This window comes from Artemia franciscana, chromosome 7 (assembly GCF_032884065.1).
Source record: "Artemia franciscana chromosome 7, ASM3288406v1, whole genome shotgun sequence".
NCBI classification, from domain to species: Eukaryota; Metazoa; Arthropoda; class Branchiopoda; order Anostraca; family Artemiidae; genus Artemia; species Artemia franciscana.
Window position 1 is genome coordinate 944,459 of NC_088869.1, and position 17,385 is coordinate 961,843.

At 33.8% G+C, this 17,385-nt stretch overlaps 1 protein-coding gene across 18 annotated transcripts in view; it reads left to right on the forward strand.

Annotated features, from left to right (window-relative positions):
• The window catches only part of LOC136028702 (kinesin light chain-like), a 96,878-nt gene that overhangs the window by 54,379 nt on the left and 25,114 nt on the right, over window positions 1-17,385 (forward strand). For all 18 annotated transcript variants that reach the window (XR_010617859.1, XM_065706540.1, XM_065706551.1 and 15 more), the window contains exons 7-9: window positions 748-952; window positions 6,776-7,002; window positions 9,695-9,826. Coding sequence is in view for 17 of the 18 variants with exons in the window: in XM_065706540.1 (XP_065562612.1) it covers window positions 748-952; window positions 6,776-7,002; window positions 9,695-9,826 (564 nt within the window). In the remaining variant the exon portion in view is untranslated. The remainder of the gene's footprint in view (window positions 1-747; window positions 953-6,775; window positions 7,003-9,694; window positions 9,827-17,385) is intronic.

Here is a 17,385-nt window from a genome sequence, read left to right on the forward strand (position 1 = left end):
TTTTTTTTTTTTTTTTTTTTTTTGGCTCCACTAAGTCGAATTTGACCCAAACAGGGATATATTTTCAATTTTTTAAATTTTACGGACGGAAAAAAGCCTATCGTTGAGCTCGAACACGTTAACAAAAGATTTTGAGTCTGGGGCTCTACAGGCTGACATAGCCAAGTTTTTTAGTTGGTTTTATACCTCTGGTGCATACATATTTCCACTAAACAAGCTTTCTCTAAAGTTACAAACACTTACCAACTGTATAAAGCAAGGCTCTATTACTACTACCATCTATGTTTCAGATTGCCCATCATCATTGTGTGAACGTTACAGTGCTTTTAAACGCAGAAAGTCTGTGTCTAAACTTGCCATTATTTGTGTTTTTAGGGTAATTATGAAGTGATTACTTGTGTTTTTAATTTTGTGTTTCTAGGGTAAGTATGAAGAGGTTGAAAGACGTTATATGCAAAATAAAATTCTCAAGGAAAAAAGACAAGTACTTAATTTTCACATACCAATTGAAGCAAAATTCAACAAATTTTCAAATTATGAAGATTCCTGGGGAAAACATTTATTTTTTTAATATGTACTTGTGTATTATACTGCTACCACTCAAGAAGTAAAGTTAGGTTAATCCAAATGACAAATACAAAAACATGATGAAAATATAATACTTTAGAAACAAATTTGGGCTATATATTTGTACATTAGGTGTGGGGATAACCTGATCTAAACTAACTTAACTATTTATGTTTCTAGGGTAAGTATGAAGAGGTTGAAAGATACTATCAACGTGCTCTTGAGATATACGAATCCCAACTTGGTCCAGACGACCCGAATGTTGCGAAAACGAAAAACAACTTGGCTTCTGCTTATTTAAAACAAGGAAAATACAAAGAAGCAGAGATATTGTATAAGCAAGTTCTTACTCGAGCGCATGAAAAAGAATTTGGAAGTATTGACGGTAAATAAATATGCTTAATTACTATTTTTGACACATTTATGTAACTTTCCCTGTAGGTTAAATCTTAACATCAGTGTTTTATTCTGTTACCGTCGGCTGTTTGAGCTCAAATATTACATGCACGTTTATTTTCAATGATAAAATATACGATTTAATTAAGATTATTTAATGCATTAACTTGTATTAGAGTTCCAATTGACCATGGGTGTATTAGAATGATTGCTTGACCCGAAGGTAGGTTAGACCTGATTCTTAAATGATACAATTTAGAACCAAGATTTTCCAACTAAAAATTTTTAACAAAAAAAAATTAAATATTAAAAAAGTATTTTTAAAAGCATGCTTTATCCCTAAATGCAATAAAAATATTTGTTATTTGAAAAATTGAAAATTTTAAAACTGGGAATCTTTGAAAACTGGATTTAAATTTTGCTTCTTAAGTTGCAAAAAAAATTAAAAATATTGAAAATATTGCTTCCAGCACTTACTTCTAGTGATAGTAAATTAGTTAATTATAATCAACGAAATTATTAACTTATATTAGATCTTTATTTAACCATCAATGATCTAGAATGATCGCCTGGCCGGAAGAGGGACTGGAGCTGATACTTCAATAATGTCATTTTCAAACTAAGATTTCAACTAAGTTTTTAAATAAAAAGATAAAATACGGATAGCCCACTAAAAGATCTTTTTAAAAGCATGCTTTTATCTTTAAAAGTATTAAAAAGCGAAAAAAATAATAATTTATTTTCTGTTACCCAATAAAATTGAAATTTTATTTGACCAAAAATGTAAGCGTCGAGTCATTAATATTTTGGGTACTGAACTGACTAAGGATTTGGTAACCATATTCGTTTAAGCAGTTCTTCGTAAATTATCAGATCAGGTTAAATATGTGAGGCTATATACATATACTTTTTACGCGAGACCTCAAAAATTCTCACATATATGCAATAATGTCGTTCCTCCCTACCTCATCTATTTTAAGGATTGCATAAGTGATTCATCGAAAGGACGTAGAATAAATTAAGATGGGTACCGCTTTCAGGAGACGAAACAATACGTTTTGTTTTACACATTTAAATATGTAGTCAGATCATGGTTTAACTTTAGCTGCAACTAGCAAAGGACGAACCTTGGCCCATAGTAGCCAAAAATAAAAAAAAGTATTTTAATAAAAACTGCCTATTAAAATAAAATTGCCGTTTGTTTCTGATTCAGGAATGGTAACTATTATCTTGATTAGTCTTTGTAGCAAAAAGGCATTTCGAAAACAAAGCTATGGTATTACGAAAAATAGCCTGAGACCCCTAAAAAATGGCGTTGGATTGTAACAAATATTACACCTTTTAAATCAAAATCCTGTAGAGGAAATTTACAGTCCCTTGGCTTGAATAACAAGGAAACGTACTTTTTTTGTACTGGTACCACTGAGGTGTCGACGTTTTTTATCTTTTTGTAATTATCGAAACATAATATTTAGATAAAATACAAGTTTTTTTTTTTTTTTTTTTTTTTTTTACATAAACTGCATCTTCGTATACAAGATGATGTTACATAAGGTCTAACGTCGTTTTGAGTGACTGCTGCCTGATCTTCGACCAGATCGCATTACAAACACAAATGTAGCCATCAGGGTATTACCCAGGATTTTTTTTTCAGGTGGGAGGGGGATACAAAAGGATTTTTTTGGGGGTGGGGGGTTACCAAAGAATTTTTTTTTAGGGGGGGGGGTACAAAGAGACGCATAGAAAAATTTATATTAATTTCTGTTACTTTTACGAGTCGGACAAACATTTTAGTGGGAGGGGGGCTCAAACCCCTTACCCCCCCCCCCCCAGGTAGACCTTGGTAGCCATTCCTTTTGTATGGCTAAAATTAGTTTTACTGTGGCATTGTATTTGTACAAAATTGTATTTTGGACCGAAACAACGAGTTTCAGACAAAGTGTTATATTTACGTGTCGAAATTTTTTATGCTTTTGTGGAGTGTCAGTCCACTGATACAATACTGTTAAGCATTGATTTGTCGTGCCATGTCGAGTATGGATAAATATTATATATAGTACAGAGTAGTCGCTAAATTATTCGTCAAATATTGTTAAATTAAAAAGTGGTTTGACTGACTAAAAGCTGGTGAGGATTGTTGAAAACTGTTAAAGTGAGCGTTTTTAAATCTCGAGGGTTGGTACCACTTCGGGCAGGAGAATTTACATGTTTAATTATCAGATCTTGGACAAGATTGCATCCCAAACATGAATGCAGCTATTTTGATGTAGGCTAAAATTGCTTTTCTAGCATTGGTAATTGCTGCGACTGTGTTTTGGATAAAAAATGAGTTTTAGACATCGTGTAATAACTGCAGTTTTAGACTATTTTAAGGAGTATCAATCAGCCACTGCGACACCGTTGAGTGTCATTCAGAATTTTAGGCTAACTTTGAGGAATATCAATTTGTCGATGTGACACTATTGATTATTGTGTTGAACTGTGTGAGTTATGATATCATATTGAGCATCCAAAAATGATATATGTAGTACAGAGTAATCGCTAATCCAGAAAACTCCGCTGTAGAGGTTCAAAGCCCTTATATAAAATGTTAAAGTTGCACAACAACAGGGAATTTACCAAAGACACTGAAAACTGTTTATACCTCAAAAATATTTCGCCTGTTAGGGAGAGAGACAGATACATCAGAGGGTGTATTTTAATGCCAAAACATGCCAACTCTCATTGAGTATTCAGATAAAAAAAATAAGGGAAATCCGAGGGGAGGGTGGAGATAAAAATTGATATATAATCCCCAGGGCCATAACTGGGAATTTCTTTTGTGTGTGTGTGTGTGTGTGGGGGGGGGTTAATTAAAAAGACGTATCAAAAATGTGAAATTGATATTTAATTGCTCTTGATTTCCGGGAATATTTCTAGTCTACGCTATTATTACGAAAGTTTAGAATTACATTAAACCCCAAAATGAGCAGAAATTTTTCTGTATAGGAGGAGGGACTGTCCATTCAGTTGTGTTTGCATAGATAAAAATAGCCTTTAAGTATTTACACAACTTCAATTCGATCTACCATAAAACAATTTAAAAAAACTATTGAATTAGTTATTCAGAATTTTAGGCTAACTTTGAGGCATATCAATTTGTTTATGTGACACTCTTGATTATTATGTCGAACCGAGTGAGCTATGATGCCATATCCAGCATCGGAAAATGATATATGTAGTACAGAGTAATCGCTAATTTATCTGTCAGGTGCTATCAAATTTTAGTAGGTTTAACCTGACTAATGTGCTGGTGGTGAAGATTGTAGCGAATAGCAAGGAACTTAAAACTCAGGGATATATAATTCTTTTCTTGTTCAGTTGTTTGGCTTGCATTAATGCATTACTGTGAATTTGACTATATGTTAAGTTAGATTCTTTAAATTTAATTCTATTTTAATTAAAATCATCTTAGTTAAATTCAATTTATTTAAAATAAATTTTCTTTAATTTAATATTAATTTAGATTTAATTGCACACTTAATTCAACAATTTAGACTTAAACTTACGTTTATTTAGATTAAATTTAATATGGTTGTAATAAATTTTTATCATTTAATTTTAGTAATCATGAAGTTTATTCCTCTCTGTGAACTTCGTTGGACATTAATAATTTGATTTAATTAAATTTGAATATTTTATATTGAATTATCATCAAATTCATCTAAATTACTCAAACTCAAATGAATTTAACGTCAAACGCCTTACACGGTCATGCCGATCAGTGGCAGTTCTTGTCATAATTAAATAAAAAAAACAAGTTTTTTTAAATGAAAGTAAGGAGCGACATTAAAACTTAAAACGAACAGAAATTACTCCGTATATGAAAGGGGCTTTTCCTCCTCGACACCCCGCTCCTTACGCTAAAGTGTTTTATTGTTTTAAAAAGTAGAGTTACGAGAAAGAATCAAACTTTAGCGCAAGGAGCGGGGTGTCGAGGAGGAAAAGCCCCTTTCATATACGGAGTAATTTCTGTTCGTTTTAAGTTTTAATGTCGCTCCTTATTTTCATTTAAAAAAACTTGTTTTTTTTATTTAATTTCTGAAAGTTTTTGAATTAATACATGTCTGATTTTGGCTCTCCGTACATAAATTATTAAAATGAAATTTGCATATTAATTATTTTTTTGGCTAAATGGCTTTCTCTTAGTTTTGATCAGACGATTTTGAGAAATAAGGGGTGGGGAAGAAGGTGTTAGTTGCCCTCCAATTTTTCGGTTACTTAAAAAGGCAACTAGATCTTTTATTTTTAACGAACGTTTTTATTAGTAAAAAAAAATACGTAACTCAAAAATTAACTTACGTAACAAACTTTTATATTCTTATATTTTGATTATATATATGAGGGGGTTGGTCCCCTCGTTAATACCTCGCTCTTCACACTAAATCTTGTTTTATCCCAATTCTTTAAGAATGACCCCTGAATCAGAAAGACGTAGAATAAATAGTTGAAATTATTAAAAAAAAATTTTAGCATAAAGAGTGAAGTGTTTATCTCCTCCTAAATACCTTGCTCTTTATGCTAAAGTATTTTTAGAACCCCTCATATGCGTAATAATCTCTGTTCCTTTTTAAGTTTTAATGCTTCTCCTTACTTTCAATTGAAAAAACTTTTTCATGTTTATATTTTCATTGTTTTTTTTATAGTAATGCTAGAAAGTCCTGCGCCCTTTTCATTGAATTTCTCTTCCCCCATGAAATATTCCTCCAAGGAAAGATCCTCCCATATACCCCCCTCCCCTGAACCCCACACCCAAACCAAAAAAATCCCCCTGATAACGTCGGTACACTTCCCAGTAACCATTACTGTATGTAAACATTGGTCAAAGTTTGTAACTTGCAGCCCCTCCCCCAGGGACTGTGGGGGTAAGTCATCCCCAAAGACATAGTTATTATGGTTTTCGACTATGCGGAACAAAATGGCTATCTCAAAATTTTGATCCGTTGACTTTGGGAAAAAAATGAGCGTGGGAGGGGGCCTAGGTGCCATCCGATTTCTTTGGTCACTTAAAAAGGGCACTAGAACTTTTCATTTCCGTTAGAATGAGCCCTCTTGCAACACTATAGGACCACTTGGTCGATACGATGACCCCTGGGAAAAAAAAAACAAAAAAAAACAAATAAACACGCACCCGTGATTTGTCTTCTGGCAAAAAATACGAAATTCCACATTTTTGTAGATTGGACCTTGAAATTTTTGCTATAGGGTTCTCTGATACGCTGAATGCGATGGTGTAATTTTCGTTAAGATCCTATGACTTTTAGGGGGTGTTACCCCCTATTTTCCAAAATAAGGCAAATTTTCTCAGGCTCGTAACTTTTGATGACAAAGACTAAATTTGATGAAACTTATATATTTGAAATCAGCATAAAAATCCGATTCTTTTGATATATCTTTTAGCATCGAAATTCCGTTTTTTAGAGTTTCGTTTACTATTGAGCCGGGTCGCTCCTTACTACAGTTCGTTACCACGAACTGTTTGATAAAAAAAACAAGGTACTAAACATATAAAAATCACAGTAATAGCCATCGTCATACAAATTTACATGCTTACTCGAAATATCACAAATAGAGTCAAACTAATGCCTAAGACATCAAAACATCCAACTATCTGTAAATAAAAAATGTCCAAGTTAAAGAAAAAACCCTTTAAAATCAACAACGAATAAGAAGTATAATAAACTAAAACAAATAAATATAAACAAAAAAATGATAAAATTAGATTGAATATTAAAGAAAGAAATTAGATTGTTTACCATTTGCTGTTTTTTAGGTAACAACAAGCCTATCTGGCAAGTGGCTGAAGAACGAGAAGAAATGAAGCGTACCAATGGAGCTCCTGCGCCGTACGCAGAATATGGTGGCTGGCATAAAGCAGCCAAGGTTGACTCACCGACTGTGACAACCACTCTAAAAAATCTAGGTGCTCTTTATAGACGTCAAGGCAAATACGAGGCTGCTGAAACTTTAGAAGATTGCGCAATGAGGTCTCGGAAAGAGGTAATTATGACAATTAATCAGCACATTGTTATTTATTCGCAATCATGGAACTCTGCCCAGTGATATATATGAAAAGTATATAAGTAATATAAATGACAAATGAGACTACTTTGAGGAACCCCAGTCAAAACTTTAAATTCATCTAAGAGAATGTATGAATTAGCATAGTAAAGATTGATTCTGCTTGGCCATTCGAAAGTCATCAATCTTTCTAATAGACTTTTTTCAAGCTCATTCAAACTGATGCAACATTGGGAAATTGCGTGATGAGGTCTCGGAAAGAGATAGTTACACTAAATAATGAACATGTAGTTATTCTATTATTATTATTAAGATCCACCCCAGTAAATGAAAAGCATTGGACAATTGATAATACCGAGAGGAACCCCAGTAAAAACTTTAAATTCATCTGAGAGGATTTATGAATCAAACATAGTAAAGACTTAGTCTGTTTTCCTCTTCAGAAAGTCATCTATCTCTCTAATAAACTTCTTTCATGCTCATTCAAACTTTTGGGACACGGAAGATTGCACGATGAGGTCTCAGAAAGGAGTAATTATGCTAAATAATGAGCATTTACTCATTTTATTGGTACTGTTAGTCATAAGAGCCAAGCCATTGATGTAAATAAAAACTTTGAACCAATGACCTGACCTTGGGAAACCCCACTCGAAGCATTCCATATATTAAATTTATGTGATAGATTGTGTAAATCAAGCATAGTAAAGACTTTTTTTGTTTGGCTCTTCAGAGTTTCATTTATTTTTCTGATAAAAGGAAAACTAAATTGAAGAAATGAAGATCGAAGTTCTTTTTTTTAGTCCCACGAAAATACTGGACGAAACCAAACAATTTTTTTTTTGGGGGGGGGGGGGCAACTGTTTCACTTCTTCTGCGCTATAAGAGCAAGTTACAAGGAAACACGGTCATATTTCTGTATGAAAATATAGACGAAACGAACCGGATAAGGAAGAAAAAAATTTTAAACAACATGGAAAGCAAAACAGAAAAAAAATAAAGAAATAAAAATTAAAATTAGGATAAGCAAAACAAACCTAAAAACTAAACAGCACGGGGAAACCAACAACAGATAAAATCAAAATTACGAGAGTTAAGAATTTTAAAAGCCATAAAACCTAATTTGAAAACCAGCCACTCATCAGTATCTACAATTAGCTAAAACAATATTCTTGCTTAATACTAAAAACATTGACTGAACTATTGAAGACTCTTTCAAATGCTGTATTATTGGACATAATTTAGGGGTAAAAACTACATGGTCTTTCGCTTATGTGTGGACGTCTGCCTCCCTATTATTGCAGAAACATTTTTAGTGTGAAGAAAAAGATTAAATTCACTTTACGCTATTAGGCGGTTGAATTTTTATTAAGGGAAGTTCCTACAAATAAGCGAATACCCAGGTTTAAAAAACCCTGTGAAAACCTGGGTATGCCTCTTTCAGAGTTAAAAAATATTCTCTGTGTCAATAATCCAGAGAAACCCCGACTGCATAATTTCTACCAATGTATTTACTTGCTCCATTGCCCTTGTCTACGCATAGGCTTTATCGTCTTTGTTAACGGCATACTAAACAAGTGAACTTTTTTTTTTAGATTTTCGTTGCCTCTCTCCTATTTATCATCCTTTTTAAATGTATGCCCTTTCCGAATTATTCTGTTTTTTTTTTTTCGTTGCTGTTAAAAATTTAAGTTGAATATTTTCTTAGTTAGAGGTCTATTTTTTATGTTTTGTTTTACTGTTTCTACCCGGCTCCTTTGTAAAGTAGAAGCGAAAAAGTCTACAGTGCTTCTGGTACTGTAGACCCACGCTTTACACCAACGCCTATTTTTGGAAAATAATTCCAATTAATTCAGCAGAAATAGAAACAAATGGACGTCAGATAGTGGTTTTGTACATACCTCAAGTGTCGAAAAAAATTCAACGTTTACGAAATAGAAAGAAAAAAATAGATATAGAAAGAAAGAAAATGAATAATATACCAAAAATACAGGAACTGTTTACCCAAATTTTGAAACATATCTTATAATAGAAAGTTGGAGAATTTGCAATGAATTTTGTATTCACGTCCCATGACATTTTTCTTTTTTCTCTTTAAGCAAGGACGTTGAAAAATCAAATATGGGGTTCTCAGACATGTGAAATATACTGATTGAATTATGCTGAACGTTAAACCCTTCTTGGTTTCATTTTCACTGACTGCTGGCTTACGGAATTTTATCCCCAAATTCTTATTTTTAAATACTATAATAATCACTTACCTTTATGCCTCTCCGGCATGTTTCAGGGTAGGTCTAACAGTTAAAATTGTGATAACTAAATTAGTAATAATAACCGCTTAACTTGGATCGCGGGGGGGGATCTCTATGTGGGGAGGACTTAGGACCTGGGTATGTTATTTTGCATATTCTTTTTGTATTATGTTACATATTGTTGGTGCACTGCTATATGTTTATTCTTTGCTGTATGTATCTTGCTTGTATACAGTATTGTTATGACTAGATATTTTAATTTAATCGCTATTATAATATTAGTTTATTGTCATGTATATTATTTGCCCTAGGATTTAGGCCTAGACAACAAGATAAATAAATTAGCACCATCTTCCAATTTTAGGCTTTTGAATAACATAGTGGGCTTAACGCAAATCTGAATGACATTTTTTGCTTTATAGGGACTTGATGCCGTCAAGCAAGCCAAAGCGGCTGGAATTCTTGAAGCTGCTGATAGACGTCGTCGCGTAAGCAGGGACGCTCGAAGGGGGTCACAAGAGTCTTTAGATTCTTCTGGTCAAGACCCCGATGAGGTAAGGCTTTATACTCAGTTTCAAGTTAACCTGTAACAGAAAGCTTGACGTAACAGTTCAGTAACCTGGATCCATGTAGAATTTGGATGGGGCTTGAATAACAGCAAATCTAATGTAATTTTTTTGTATTTATAAGTTATATTTATAGAATTCTTGATGTATACTCATATATGTGTTGTTAGTAGTACGCTATATATATTGTTGGTATTCAATTTTCCATAGACATTCATAAGAGTCCCTTTTTTTCAAGAATCTTTGTAAGAATATCATAGGGAATGTTCCTTTCAATGAGATAAATCACCTGAATTCAAGAATGTGACGTTGTTTGTTTTTTTTCGATAGATTGAAGAATCTTGAAGGCTGAAAAAATCAGAAGTTTCGGATGGAGTTGCGCAATGGGGGGGGGGCATGTAGAGGAGGAGAGTATATCTTTTGGTCCTATGTACCTTAGTGCATGTGTTCTGGTGAGTAAATAGTAAGATCGGTTTATGTGATACATATTTTGGCATATTAGAAAGTAATATTCAAGATAAAAGAACGCAATGATAGTAAAAGGGGGTATGTTGGGGGGGGGGGGAGTTTTATAGTAAAATAGGCAAAAAACATTTTGATAAACGTGTAATCTAAAAAATTTGTGTTATTTGGATATATTGTTAATAGAACTAACAATTTATTATTCTCATCATTATTCTGTTATTGTCATTACCACTGATAAGTTCAGGCTTCTCCAATGTATGTCAAGAAAAGAAATATTGTCATATACTAGGCTCAAGTTACTATCATTGCAACTTTGCCGACGACAAAGTTTTTGTTACTCATTCCACAGAAGATAGGCAAAGGAACATTAGGGAGCTAGCTTCTAAAGCCTCCCTAACAGGCCTGCAGATTAATGTGAGGAAGACCAGGGCAATTTTAAAAGGTTTTATCACTTTGCTAGTTGGAGTTCTTGAGCTTGGAGAAGCGGAAATCACAGAACCAGCGAGTTCATATATCTTGGGAATACACTAATTCAAAACAACAGGTGCAAAAGAGAGATCAACCTTTGAATTGCACATGCGGGTGCAGCATTCAATCAGATAAATAGTACCTGAAACTCCATCTGTTCAATAGAAACGTAATCTCCATATTCACCTATGGATGCACATCTCGTAGCCCATTTAGGGATGTAGAGAAAAGCTTACTTGGATTTGAAAATAATTGGTTGCGAAGAATACTTGCGATTTGGTGCTGAACTCCTCTGGAAGAGTGTTAGACAACCATGCGCCATTGCTCGTTCTCTTGAAGTTGAAACAAGAATAATACGATCATCCCTCAGTGAGCTGTGGTCTCTGGCTCAGGATAGTCTGACGTGGAGATGCACCATTGCTGCCCTATACGCCACGAGGCGTTGGAGGACCTATGTCTGAGCAAGTTCCTATCAATTAAAGTGGATATTGTCACGATCAATGAGTGTTTTTTAATGTTGATGAATTATATCTTGTGAATGTTAGCTAATTCGAAACATATTTTGTTTGGTGAATAAACTAATAAAGAATAAATCTACAGTTTCACTTGAGGCCATGAAGCTGTAGGATGGTGTCCTACTGGCGTTCATGAGAACATCCCTGTAAAAAAAAAGGATTTGTCTAAAGAATTCGGCTTGGAAACTGGAAATGGTATACCTATAATTAATTTTTGATCTTTTAGGCTTAGGTTACAAACATTAAGTAACAAATATTATGTTAATTTAAGTTAAGTAACTAATAAATAAGTTATTTACTTAATTGATTAAGTAAATAAGTTAAGTAACAATTTAAGTAACAGGTACTCGAAACATCATTTTTCGAACATTAAACTAGAGTGTAAAAGACGGGGGCTGAAGGAAGGAGTAATAACCTTTCTTAAAATTTAAGAAAGCTTTTGATCAAACACATAGCCAAAAAACTGTAAGTAAAGAGAGACCGTTGTAAAAAGTAACCGAAAAAGACCACTAAAGATTAACTTAGAGTCCCAAATAATAACAAACCAATGGTAGTTATTGTTTATTGTTTTTACGGTGTTTTAAATGGTACAAAAAAAAGAAAGTTTTTTACAATTGCCACTTTAGAAAATATACAATTTTTCTGGTCTACTTTTAGGAATGCTTAGGTAATTAGGAATAAGGCTGATGGTATATTCTAGTCGTTTCCGCTCAAAGGTTTTTCTTTATTTTCTTGAACGTTAACCCGTTATCTAATACCAATCGTTTGTTTCGATTTCACCGCCAAAGGACTTGACTGATTTATAATTACCAACCATAGATATAATAAGCGCCATACACATTTAAAAATAAGGAAATAGCTAGGAGAAATGTTGGAGTGATTCAAACCCCTACATCGATTTTTTGCCTTGAAATATGCTGATATACATTTTAATGTGTTGTTTTTAATTATGTAAGTGTTTTAAAAAAACGAAATGTTAATTCTTTATGTGCTCATAAAATGTCGTGATTTATTCAAAAAAATAATTAAATAGATGACTTTTGAAATAGCTTCTAAAAATAAATAAATAAACAATTAAATTTCATTTCATGTATGTTATAGCTTTGAATAGGGGCTCTAACTGCCTCCTTTGTCTTGTCAACCAACAAACCCTCCGTGAAATGTAGGACTATTATGTAATACATATAGATTGCCATCTTAATGATTCAAAATATAGATGGCATTCTATGCATCTTATTCATTTATGTAGGTGTTCAGTAATTTTTATTAACAAGTTAAACTTTCACTTCAATCTTATTTCCTTTTACTTAGGTTTGTTTATGTAATTATGTGACAATTTATTCATGGAGCGTCTTTTCGCTTAGTGTTTATAAGATTTTAGTATTGTATATTTTGTGCCAATTTTATTTTCTGTTAATGATGGTCATTACTAATCCAAGCAGACTTAAATTAACCCTTACGCGCATACTAAGAGCATGTTTGATTTTAATCCACTCTTTTTCTTAGTTTTCCAGTGTTTTTTTGTTGTTTTTAGTTTAAATTCTACTGCAAATGACCCGGGGGGGGGGGCTCAATAGTCAAGTGGATAGAGCTAAGGGGAAAAAATGCAAATATGTACGTATAGAGTCTCGAAGCTAAATGGCTTAACTGCAGTTCTGATAAGCTACCACGTCTACTTTTAATAGTACCGGACAGTATATTTATATATTTACACTATATTTTCGAGAGGAACTTTCTAAGATCTTTTAGATAACTTTCCAGTAGAATTTGAGAACGATAAGAACAATGCCAGGCGGATTTGGTTTACTGTTGTTTCTTCTTCTTCTACTTAATGGCTATCCCAAAAATAATCTTATTAAAGCCTTGTGATTTTGATTGTTTGCATAGGCTAGATTTTAATCCATTTTCTTTTTTTCTGTTTTATCCTGTTTTTTTTTCTACTGAAGCCTATATGCAGATAATTTTTTTCAATAAAGCAATTGGGGATGGGGGATTGGTTGTCAAATGGGCGTAGCTAATGAAAAAAAAGAAGCAAATATGAACGTCTAAAGTCTCGAAGCTAAATGATTCAATCGGAAATACTAATTGACAAAGTCTCTAAGGGACAAGAACTTAAGCTATCTCTTCCGATTTTAATTGTAAAAAACAAGTAAATATTTTCTAGGGATATTTTAGATAACTTTCCAGTAGAATTAAAGAACGATAAAAACACAGCAAGGTGGATTTGGTTTACTGCTACTTCTTCTTGATGTGCGACGAAAAATCAATTTTATTTGACCTTGTGGGTTTTGCCTCACATTGGATCTCGAAGCTAAACTGCTCAAACGAAATCCCTAGCCGGACTAAAATTGAAAATAATTAAGTACAATTTTCGGTTTAAGTTTTCTCGATTAGAGTTTTAATCAGCCTCCTCTTCACTATAGCTTTTTCAGGAGAAATCAGCCAAAATAAGTAGATTTTTAACACTGGGTTTGACTTTTCCTTAAAAAAAATAAATGCACATGATTGTATTTTGAGCATTTTTAAATCACCAATGCAGGTATACACTTCCAGAAAAGGTCAAAGGTGTGGGCGACTTTGCCTGGAAAAGCCATAAAGAAGACCCAGATGCCTTCAGCCCAGTTAAGCCTTATTCATTGAAAACAGTCTTATCAACCAATCTTGAAAGGGTCTAATTCTATCCATAAAAAGTTTATATATAGGAATTACAATCTATTGAAAATCACCCGTACGAGAACTCAAAAGAGTAACTATCAATGGTTTCTTTTACCTTGAGCTGAAACTCTTTGGGTAGAGTTAATCTAATAGAAAGGGAATTTTTCATTTTTGAACCCTGTGGTGTAAGGCACTAAATTCTCAAGCACCATTTGAGGTCTAAATTAAATTAAAACTAAATTTGATTCAATACTTCAGTAACTAATAAGATTTCAAAATAAAAACCAATGACAAAAAAAAAGATTCTTTGCTGAAAACGCAGTTATGCTGTTCTGTAATTTGTATGTAACTACGAAAATAATTTTTTTTTTTTTAACTTAGGGGTCAGCTTAATACTAATGCTTCTACTAATAAAAACTCACTGCTGCACCTAAGACCATACCGCTGCACACGCTCCTCCCCCTTCCCAATATAATCAAAGCTTTCCGCTTTACCCTCTCCCAAGGCGTTCCAATCTCCTTTAAATCATTTCTTACAATCTCTCCCCACCCTATTCGAGGACAACCTGCTTTTCATTTCACCCAGATGGTTGGCCTAAGAGAACGACCTTTGGCAATCGGTTGTCCCTCATCTGCAAAACGTGCCCTAGGCATCCTGACCATTCTCTGATTATAGCCCTAGAAAGAGGCATAGAAACACATTTTTCCTACAGCTTAGAGTTTGAAATACCGTTAGTCAGACGGATACCCAAAAGAATCTGTAAACAATTCCTCCGAATAACATTTATCATATCCTCCTCCGCCATTTAAAGCGCCCTTATTTTAGAACCATCTTTGACAACTGTCATCACTGTAACTTCCAATATTCTAATATGAGTTTGCAGACTTATCTTCTTCTTCTTCCAAAGCTTCTTCAACTCTGAAAGAACACCTTGGGTCTTAGCTATTCTGCTTTTAACATTCAAACTGTAAACGCCATCTTTATTGATAATACTATCCGGGGAAGTAAATCTATCCACGTGATAACTCGCCTCTTTACCCAACATCATCTCAATTAGTAAAAATAATCATCTTGGAATTGAATTTAACATTGATGGCATTGTAAGCCATTTGCCTATCAAGAGGGATAAACTGGGACAGAAGGTAGATTTTGTTTTCTTTGCTGTAAAAGGAAAAATAAATGCTTTCATAGCTCTTCAGTTGCTGCTGTAATGTCTTTGTCAGTGCACAATATTTTAACTATTTCATAATATGGAGTTTTTTCCACTTGTATAGTGAACCCTCCAATGGTTCATCTTTTGGGAAAGGGGGAGGGGCGCTCCAAAATTAATTATTAGTAGCTATTTAAAGTTACTAGACAAGGTATATGCTGTTTTTTGAAAGGAGGAAGATTGTAAAGGAGGTGTTTTCGCAAATTTGTGAATACACCATAGGCAAAATATATAGATCACACATAGGTCATTTACAATAGGCCACAGTTTTCAAGTTTTATCTGGACGAGCCTTTGTACCAATTTTTGGGCAAGGAAGTCCTTTATCGTAAACGATAAGCTTTAAACTGCATGCAAAATGTTTTCAAGTTTGGTTATTCGAGAACTTTACAGCTCTATTATAGAGAAAATTGATTCTATTTTTTCCAGAGGAATTACACTGGCATAAAGATTATAAGCTTGTACATTTTTCTTGCGTTGTTAGCAATATATATTTCACTTTTAGCTTTTTGACTGGCCGTATTTAAAACAGTAGGTTGTACGAAAAATGTGGTTCAATCCCGCTTCCTAGGGCTATAATGAAAGAAAGGTTGAGATGGATTGACCACGTTCTGCGGGTGAAGGTTAACAAATTGCCAAATATTTTCCTTTTTGGCCATCCATCTGGGGCTAAACGGAAAGCGGGTCGTCCTCGTCTGGGATGGGAGGATATCATAAATAAAGATTTAAAGGAAATAGGAACTTCCTCGGAGAATGTAAAGAGGGAGGCTTTGAATAGATTGGGTTAAGGGAGTAGCGTGCGTAGCTGTGTTGGCCTCGGGTGTCTTGGTACTGCGGTGAGTTATTAGTAGTAGTAGTAGTTTATCTCTTTATTTCAGTACTGTCATTAACAGGAAATGACTGAATTCTGTTCATCAAAAACCATGTTCAAATATTGAACGTAAATCTTTTACCGTTAAACACCTAACAATTGTATCCATTGCTTATTGCACAAAAAATAATGTTACTAGTAGAACTAGTAGGCCCGTCCCCTTCATTATAAGTTGGAGACGTCCTGCTCTGCTTCTCCAGTAAAAAAAATTGTTAGCCAAGGAACAAATAATGTTCCAGCTTTCACATTTGTTGCAGCTATATGTTGCAGTAATATGTTGCAGCTTTCTAATATGTAATATGTTGTAATAATGTTGCAGCTTTCACATTTGTTGCAGTAATATGTTGCAGCTTTCAAATATGTAACATGTTGCAATAATGTTGCAGCTTTCACAAAATTCAAAGGGGGATGAAATACACTAACTTAACAATCAGAAACTACTGTCTGTGCTAGTTGTTGTTGTTGACATCTTTGATTATTGTTATTGCAGCGGAAAGGGGGCTATCTTCGCCTTTTATTGCAATATTGTCTGAATTTTTTAACCAAAAATGTGTACACCTGCTGAACAAAGAACGACGTTTCCAGTATGATCAGCAGGCTTTAACTACTATTTAAGTATTTGTTTAACCTTGACATACCTAAGAGCATAACCATAATCTGTGGTTGGATTGCGATGAAATGGAGCAAGGTACTCCACAGAGTGCTCCACAGGGTGATCCACTCTGTGGTGCTAAAATTGAGTTAAAATGGGCTGTTGTATTGGACATAGATGTTTGAAACCCTCTCTCTTATTCACCCTTGTAAAAATATATTTTATTTCAGTTCCCTTTGCACCAAAAGTTGCAAATATGTGTGTATCCAGATGTACTTATCTCCAAATAGACATTTGAAAATTCAGAGTAGCAATACAATAAATCTTTTTATATTTCATATTACATGTTTCGCAAATGGTGGTTTCACTACACCACGCCTTACTAAAATTTGAATCGTGCAAGGATTTTACATCTTATTGAAATACCAAAGTGGGGCCATCTCTCAGCTTCCTCTGTCTGTTACCTTTTTTGGTAGAAAGATAGGCATATAACTTGTTTGAAACGAATCATCGAAGAACTTTTAAATTATATCATTGGAGGAAACTTGCGGTCGCGGACCGTTCAATAACCACTCTTCTAATTGAGGTACCGAAAGCTGTGCCCAAGGGCGAAGTGGTGAAAGGTGACGAGGGGAGCAGAAGGAGGGTTTTAAACTATTACTGAAGTCATGACAACTGGAGTAGGCTTTGCAAGACCATATTTAGAGGAGTCAGGTTTAAAACCCCTGAAACGTATAAGTTTATCTACCTGTTTTACCCTAAGGTATTTAAT